The 9287-nt window shown below is 41.1% G+C and overlaps 1 protein-coding gene across 1 annotated transcript; it reads right to left on the reverse strand.

Annotated features, from left to right (window-relative positions):
• Window positions 1-682: 682 nt before the first annotated feature.
• ccng2 (cyclin G2) lies at window positions 683-8707 on the reverse strand. The gene is made up of 8 exons (XM_026174511.2): window positions 8002-8707; window positions 5654-5814; window positions 5434-5571; window positions 5093-5343; window positions 4414-4492; window positions 4214-4312; window positions 3347-3546; window positions 683-1847 (listed from the first exon to the last, which is right to left on the reverse strand). The coding sequence occupies exons 2-8, from the start codon at window positions 5756-5758 to the stop codon at window positions 1715-1717; spliced, it is 1005 nt and encodes a 334-aa protein (XP_026030296.1). The 5' UTR covers window positions 5759-5814; window positions 8002-8707; the 3' UTR covers window positions 683-1714.
• Window positions 8708-9287: the final 580 nt, after the last annotated feature.

Genomic DNA, 9287 nt, shown 5'->3' on the forward strand with positions numbered 1-9287 from the left:
AAAAGACCAACCACACCTTCCATGTTCGTGGGGTTTTTATTTCTAAGTTCAGCTGTGGGTTTAAATTCAGCAGGTTGTGGCGTTCAATGGAAACGCTGTTAATATTTAGATGCGCTGCACTACTTATCATTCTTGATTATTTGTCAGATGATTCATCTCCTTCCATAAAGGACGACCCAGTGTATCTTCTATGAAAGGAGGCAGTAAAGGAAGCACAGAGGCACCTTTGCTTTATTTAGAAAGAGCTTCTGTTGTGGCTGTCGGGCAGAAACTTCCAGGTCTTGTTAGTCAGTTGGGAAATTTTCTAAGAAAACTGTCTTTTGGTGGCGAAAGACTGTTGAAGAGTTTGTGCCTTGTGTACAGTCTCAAAAAGCAGTTTGTCCAGCTCAGAGTCGTTTTGATAAACATTTGGTTGTAAACTGGGTGGCCAAGTTCAAAGCTGGAGAAAGGTGTCATTTGTTTGTTTGGGTTTTTCTTTTTTTGGGGGGGGGGGGGGTCCAGCTTTACTGGAGTCAACGCACCCAAGTTGCACATGTGGCTCTTAAATGTGTTTTAAATTCTTGGATGTGCATGAGTGCTGTGCCTGTAGAGAAATGAGCTGCACTCAGGTTCAGGTTTGATTGATGGAGTAGTTTTTGCTTGCAGACATGATTTAAAGGGGAAAAAAGAAACAGACGAGATGTTTAAAAATAATATTTTTATAAGATTATTCTTTTCTTCTTTTTTTTCTTCTTTTTTTAAGTACAGGTGACCAAAAAAAAAAGAATAAATAACTTAATATCTACAAAAAATTAAACTTTTTTTGTACAGCATTTACACTTTTACATATTTTTGTATGAACATTTTTGATGTTTTTCAACTTTTTTTTGACACTTGGTCACTATTATTTAGTTTCATACAACAATCTCTGAACAGTTTCAAACACCACAGACGACATTCCTTTTGTTTTTAAGCTACATCCTAACATTGGCAACTTCAAATTTAAATCTGAGCCATACTTTCAAACACATCCATAAACACACGATCGTTAAATGTTTTTCCAACCTCCACTTCCATTTAACACTTGAAATTACATTTAAAAATAATAATAATAAAACTGTGCAAATTAAACTGAAACAGAAGACCGGAGCAGCCGCGGTCAGAAAGTTTCCAGTTTGAACTGGAGAACACGCCACTGATACATCTTTAGGTTGCTCTCATTTACTTTAAAGTCCTGATTTATCACATGAGATTCGACTAAAAGAAAAATTGCGACCACTGCTGCTTTCAGCCTCTGTACGCCAGAGAAACGCCTCCTACTCCTTAAAACAGTCTTGGATTAATAACAGTCAAAAGACATACTCAAAAACAAACGCCACGTTTTGGCAAATTACTCTTCCAGCCCGATCTGACATTTTAGCGACCGTCATGTGTCTGCTAGCTCAGCACCTTGAAGACCAGGCTGCCCAGAGTTTATCTGCAAAACATCACTTATATCCTTACAAAAGAAAAAAGAAAAAAAAAAACTTGCATCCTGGAATGTGACATCTCAACATTCACCGACACATCTACAAACTAAGTCTATCAAATCTACCTGGAGGATGTCTAACCGCTCAGCTGCCAGTTGTGCTATTCTCCACCAGCACCAGAGCTTATTGAACAATAAATTAAAAAAACGGCAGGAGAACACGGGGTGGTGGGGGGTGGAAACGGCGAGGCACGGGCGGCAGAGGCTTCAGGCATAGAGGTATTGGCGTTGATTTTGGCGACGGAGGTGAGGAGGGAAGAAGGAACCTTCGGCATCGCTGCCCAGAGAACTGCTGAGAGACTCTTCACCCGAGCTCATCATATCCTCACACGAGTCCTCGCTGTAGACACACAGAGGGAGGTATGAGGTCAGTACAGTCATATGTAGAGGCTTTGGCAAGTTGATACGACCATGGTAGTAACTTCCTGAGTCACGTTAATAGTGGTAGCATCTGACATGTAACACTGTTAGTATCTTGCTAAGCTCTCCTGCTTTGGCGTGTTTTTGAGGTGAATTTGGACTGTTAGTATCTCGTCAATTTCAAGGTGAACAATTAGTAGTGCGTGTGGAGTGGTTGTACCTTGCACAGGTATGTTTGGAATGAGAGTATCTTAATTGGGGTTGTTTTGAAGTCTGTGTCTGGTTTGGGTGTGTTTTTGTATCAGCAGTAGTCTCTGTGGGCTCTTAATGAGTAAATCTGTTTCATCCTTCTCATCACCCTCTAAAAATAGAAAATTAATCTGGTGCATTGGGGTATTTTCACCGAAAAGCTAAATCATAACATTTTTCAAAATTATTTTAAATCAATTAATCAACCACCATTCATTCTTAATTTAATTGGAGTTTCTTGGCAGTAGAACCAACTGAAGGCAGTTGGAAGCTGCACTAAACCAAACAAACAAACAAAAAAAAAGCATTAAGTGATAGAAACTGATCTCTTCTAAATCTATTTGGTCATTTCTGATCTTGCTGAGAGGCACTGGGATGGAGATGGGCTGAGCAATGAAAGCAAAACAAAACCAGTCAGCTGTTTCAAACTTCCGCATATCACTTAAGACTATCAGCTGATCTCATGTTGTCTGACTCAGCTGACTGAACTGTTAAGGTGTGTAAAGATGTTTGTTGATCGGGAGCTTTGTGTACTCAGCTTGTGCTTAAATACCCGCCCACTGGAACCATGTCTGTTCCTCTTTTCGCTTTCAACACACTGACGTAGAAATAAAAAGGAGCTGTCCTTGATACATAAAGGCGAGGCCACCCTGGCTTCATGTGACGTCATGGAAACAGTTGTGTCAGTGGGATGTGACTGGCTGGGAGATATGAGAGGCCCTGACAAGCTCAGACAGTTTCAACACAGGAGAAACTTCAGTGTTGCCGCTTGTTGCCACAGGAAAGTGTTTACTGCAAATAAAATAAAAGAAACGCAGAGCTCTCTCCACTGATTTAAACTTCATTTCATAGATTTTTCTGACTTTATCAGCACCAGAAACAGTAAGTGTCCTCCTTCACTGCTGTTACACTTGCTCTAGATTACCTGACAGAGACTTTTCAGGGCGTTTCTCTGTGCTGCGTCACTGCAAAGGCTGAAATATTTGGCGTATGTGATGACACAAAGGGTGTGTTTGGTTCCTTTTTCATTTAGCCTCTGTTTTTGTAGTTGTTGATGGTGGTAGGAGTGTTTGAAAGAAGTGATCAAATCAGAGTGAAACTGAAGCCAGTACAGTCAGTCTGATTGGTTTCTATAGCTTGAAACAAGTCACTAAGACCAAGAAATTCAGGATCGGTTGTGTTTTTGGAGGTGTGACGGCAGTGTTGCTTGGGTGTGTTTGGGGTCCTCACCTCTCGCTCTCATCCCAGCAGCCCTCTGGGATGGTGGGCAGTTCGGGGACACTACGGTAGCTGTGCAGGCTCTGGGCGGTCCGCCGTGACACGATCCACTGCAGCTTCCTGTGGTCGGGTTTGCTGCATTCGGGGGACGCGTAGTCTGACAGGCACTGGGCCACGCATTTGCTCCACAGCACCAGGTCAGCATCAGCAATCTGAAAACAAATAGGGGAGCAGATCAGTCTAACTGTCTGCGCTTCGCACTGACAAGACGACGGTGTGTTTAAAACTATCCGGTTACTTAACAATTAAACAGAAACCTAGTGGTGTTGGTGATTTGCAAGTGTGAGAAAGACAAAAGGGCTAAAGATCAATGACATCAGCTCCTTTTTAACATGGAGCCATCACAACATGCCAGGTTACATAACTACAGACATCAACATAAAGAAAATATTCTGGACCAGAGCTGGGCTAAGAATAAACACTCTCACGATACACGGCTGCTGCTATTCATAACTCGAGTGCTCACTTCTTCTATTTAAAAACTGGAGTCTCATCTTGAAGCTGCAAGTCCGCAGGCTGTAAGGATAGTTAATAAAGTTGTTCACATTTGCCAAGTAAAAGTCTGAACATGTATTAAAAATGCCTCCTGTGTGCGGCTGATCCAGGAAAATGCCCACACTAATTCTCTTTTAATGGAGTCATGAGACATCTGCTAATTTAAACTTCTCATTTCCTCTGAAATCCACCTGCTCTGTGTTGTTGACTTTGGTGTAGAAAATCTATTTCTCAGTTTGTTTTTTTTCCCATGATTTGTACACCTTCCCCTCCCCGGATGAGTTGTTGTGTAATGAAGTCATGCACTGTTTGGCAACAGCCTACCTTGAGGTGTCTCTGGATGTGAGAGGTTATTTCCAACATGTCCTCTGACTGAACGGCTTCAATCTCCTGCCTCAGCAGTGCCAACGCAAGGACGGACGGCTGGAAGGAAAAGAAAAGAAAACAGTTAAACAGGATCAGTGTTGTGTCAAGAATAAAATGCATTTGTCAGTTTTTAACCAGGACAGACATGGAATTGTTACCTTTGCTTTGGAGAAGGAGATCCGGCACAGACAGGCTTTGAGCTGAGCCTCCAGCTTCTCCAGGCTGAGCGTAGTCTTCCTGTTAGGACAGACACAAACATGCAATCAGGTTCGGGTCTTTAACAATTCTCGAACACACACAATCATCAGTTTTGTCCACATTGCTATTATTATTAATAGCAATAAACTGAGAATCGAAAAGGTGGCTCAACATTATCTTTGTCAGTCACAAGTGGTCAGCCGATTAGTGTTCAGTTTCACAACCAGGTGGCAGTGGTAAACACACTTAGCAGGACTGGGCAACTTAAAACACTGATGTCAAATATGAGGACAGTTAAATTCTGTGCAACTCTTCAATTAACTTAATTTGCTCTAAACAAAACAAACTGGTGTAAACTCTGATGTGGCATTTTGACCCAAGCTGAGCTGGTTAAAAACAACACGGCAGGGTTACATAAGAGCAAAGTTTTGTTGCCAACAGCAGAAAACGGGTGTTATCAGTGCACTTCAGTCAGACACTGCCTGCTGCCCCACATATCAAGACTTTTTGCCAATCGAATGTCGTCCAGACTTTTGAACCCAATCCGGAATCATCAAGCTTCCAAACATCAACTGTAACGGATCATCTATTTGCAGACACAAATCTGAATATTTAACCTCGTGTTCGTAAGGGCCTCACCTATCGGTGCAGTGCGATAGCGCGATCTGGTGGTACAGGTGCAGAAAGGTTAAGGCGGTTACGGCTTTGGACTTGAAGTTGAGCTTCTCGGTGATGATCTTCTCCATCCGTGCGAGGTCGGACACAGTGAACCGGCATTGTCCGATGCGGATGAGCTCGTCGGTGGGCGTCAGGTTGCACTCCTCCTCTGTCACTTTGGCTGCTATATGGAGGCAGCTGAGGCTGATGCAGGACAGGTGCTTGGGCTGGATCTGATGGGAGGAGAGACAACAATTAAGTAAAGAAACCTCTGAAGCTAAAGTGTGCAGTGTCTGCTCCTAGCAGGTGTGAACGTCTCATACCTTCATCATGGCGAGGAATCTGTCCAGCAGGTTAACAGCCAGGACGAACGTCTGCGTGCTGTAACCGAAGAAGCTGGTCAGACTCCACAGATCCTCCACTTTGGCATCTCTGCACTTGGCCGAGATCCGACTGTCACCCTGGAGAATAAAGACACACTGTTGATTAATTTCACAGTTATTAAGAAGCCTGTTAGCAATGCTTAGATCTACAGGTGCCCACCGGCGCTGTGGATTCAATGGCGCTGAGTCCCATTACTTTGGGGAGGTAATGCACTTCCTGCTCACAATTCACCCTCAGCTCCTTCATCAGCTTGAAGGCATCCATGTCTCAGCTGGCACTGCAGGAAGTGATCTTTCTTTTTTAAAAACACAGTACCGACACTGCAAGGAAAGAAAAGTCACAAAGTTTAGTTTTTATGCTGTAACCTAAGAAAAGGCCGACTTACAGCCTTTGCTGTGAGCTTGTGCTCCTCGGCAGCTACAAGACTGTCATAGTTCAAATAGTTGCAAATCGTAACTGAAACTAAAAGCATTTTTGTAATACACATACATAACAGGATTTCTGCAAACTCTCCGTCACAATGAAGAGCAGAGCAGAAGTTTGGAGTTTCCCCTGAGGTGAGTTTGTTATGACATTTTACATGTTATGAAATTCACTTCTAACCAGAATTTTCTGATTTCTTCCTAAATCTGCTTTTCTCCATTTTGTTTGTTTAAAAAAAAAAAAAAAGTGACTTTTAACTCATTCACTGCCATTGACGTCTATAGCCGTCAATGGCAGTGAATTTAACTCATTCACTGCCAATGGCTGGCAGTGAATGAGTTAATCACACTTATGCCTCTAACTATTGAATGATACAAATCTAGATTATATTTTTAAATCCTGTTTGCATCCTGGCAGCTGCCTGATTTACCTGCTGCCTTATCTGGCAGGTTATTCAAAGTCACCAGATGCACAAACTTCTTTCCACAAGGACGTTTGGACTCAGCTCAATCAAGCAAAATCAACAGAGCCTCTGGGCAGTTTAACATTCTACAGCAGCGCCACTCATGCAACAATTAGCTCTTTTCTGTACCTGTAGCTCACGACTTCTTCATGATTCGTTTTTTTGCACATTCGTTTGCATTTTAGTTTTGTTCCATAGTTAACATTTTACTTAACTTTTCATTATATTTTCGAGATTTTTGCCATTTAGCAGGGGGTTTATTTACTGCATTCAAACATCTGAGGGTTTGGCCTTTCCTGACAAAAAAAAAGGTCTCTGTGATCATATGAAAATATTTTGAACCTTTTTGCTGCGTGAATAGACTTGTCGTGAGTATGGCAACAAACTCACTGCCTCAACTATAGAGGGAGGAGAGCTGCTAATGAACACATCCCCTCCCCCCAAACACCACATCCCCACCAAGAAAACCATGTTAAGCTACTAAATTCTATTTAATTTCTATTTGAGGAATTATGTGGCACATTGTTTTACTTATTATCCTCTATTAATCTTTTGTTTTATCGTATTATTTGCTCCGTTTTATCAACTTTTTGGGAAAAATAAAATCCGGTTTTACTGTATTTCACACAGAGCAGAAACAAACGCTTTCTAGTCTGTTTTATTGTAGACGCCTGAGTATATCATGAGAATAATGTGAATGAAGAGGACACATTTGAGGTGAAGTCTTTGGAATCGTGTCAGATAATCTGTATCCAGGTTGAGGATCTAAGTTAATCACTCGGTCGTTGCTAAACTGCTACACTGTTACCGTGTTGTCACACGACTTCACATTTTCGGGTACATTGTTGCTAAACTGTTACGTGACTGCCGTGCACTCTCAGTCTGGGGGTCAGAGCCCAGGGCCCGGCCCACTTCCCTCAGCTGGGCTTCGGTGTCAGATTTCCGCTTGTCTACGTCTTCTCGATCCCCTGACCGAAAAACAAGTACCCCTTTTTCCTGTTATGGCTGTAAATTAACGACCTAAAATACAAATTAAGTTGCCCCACGTCTAAAAACACTGTTTTTGTCTTTTGGTTTTGTTTTTTGAATTTTTGTAGTTGATGTGGACGGTTAGCCTCCGCTAGCTAATGGTTTAAATCCTCTGTAGTCGGAGCGGGGGGAGGGGCTTCTGTTTAAAAATGATGAAATATCTTAACTATTTTACTACGGAAACACGATTACCCACACAGATATTTAATAATTGAGAACTAGAGCAGAGAGTTGACTTAATAAACCGATTATATGTCATTGCAGTGGTTTGTAAAAGTGAGTTTAACCGAGCTTAGAAAAAAGGAAAACGGGTCCAGATGATACCAGCTACAACAGCGAAGAGAAGCCTCTATGCTGTACGTGCAAACTGAAGCAAACATATCAATTTTAAGGAAAAACACACATTAAATGCTTTTAATCTAATGTCAGAACTATAAAATTCACCTATTTGCTATTTTTAAGCGCTTCTGGACGAGTTCCTGTCGACAGTAATGAAAAACCTTCAAAAACAAAAAACGACACTTTACTCGCTCAAGTGAACGCTCTAAGTAAAATAAATGCAACTGTGATGTATTTTAATGGTTTACTCTACCTGTTTCTGTGAGTTAGATCCACATATTTGTCCTGCGGTGGCTTATTTTTCTTCTGCTCTTCTTTCGTCTTTCTCTTTTTCTGTCCTTTGTTGATGTTGAGTGAGCTCACGCCTACTTCTCGACGTCACCCGGCCACAACCAATCAGACCCATCGCTTTACGAACAGCTGTCCCCTTTTTAGGGTGTTAAAGGCACAAATTGCAGCTCGATTCTGGTGTTTTTGTACCACCGTATTAGCATTTTCACCATATTTACACTGGAGATAGATAACCCAGCTTCAATCCACAGATACAGCTCGGAGAAACGGAAACACAGCGTTTGGATCGCGAGAAACAAGCCCACCTTGAGTAACATTACCGTGAGCCAATCAGCAAACCGAAGTTTGCTGCGTTCAAATAGTCCGCCCAAAATGTAATGTTTTGATTGGATCGTGCCTACACAGAGACCTGACGCAATCATAGCATTACGTAGTGCCTTTTTTGGACAGTTTTTTTTATTCATTGTCTGTGTCAGATGTGAAACAATATGTCTGTAAATGGTTAAACCTCAATTCCACCTTAAACAAGCATACCAGTGTTTTTATATACTCTAAGATCTTTCAGATGTAATGAAGATGTTTATATTAAATAAGAATTCAACACAAAAGTGATTAAATTCAAAGATACTGTGGCAAGCCCAATAAAGTTTATAAAAACAAGCGGAATGGGAGATTCTACACCTGGGTTCATGTAACGTCACAATGAACCAGAATGAGAATATCTTCTGATGTATTGTCAGGAGTTATTTGGTAAGTTATTTTAAGACCCCAGTCTAAATTAATGGGTATATAGCTAAAAGTCCAATTTAACATGAAAATATCATGTATAGAGTCAGATCTGATAACACTAAAGTAAGGCTTTATAAGCTTTAAGTCTCTCATATGTTTTTAGCTATGGTTTTATTGAATTATAAGTTATAATTCAATAACAACTGCGAAGGTTATAAATTATAACCTTCGCAATGAAACACAGAAGTACTTCAAGAATAAAAATATCAAATATGAAAGTTCATGATTTTACTTTTATGCAACCCTGGTGGCGAAACCAACCAGGGTTTGCTTGAAAGGTGTGACTGCTGAATCCATTGATATGCAAATATCAGTGGGTAAGGGATATCTAAATATGCACTAACTTACATACATTTCCATTAGATAATGCGTAAATGAACGTTTAAATGTCTATTTTAGACCACTTTTTAGGAGCTTTTCTTTCCTCTTGCCCGAGAGAAGACAGCTTAAGCAAAGAAA

The sequence above is a fragment of the Astatotilapia calliptera genome, chromosome 7 (genome assembly GCF_964374335.1).
Source record: "Astatotilapia calliptera chromosome 7, fAstCal68.1, whole genome shotgun sequence".
NCBI lineage: Eukaryota > Metazoa > Chordata > Actinopteri > Cichliformes > Cichlidae > Astatotilapia > Astatotilapia calliptera.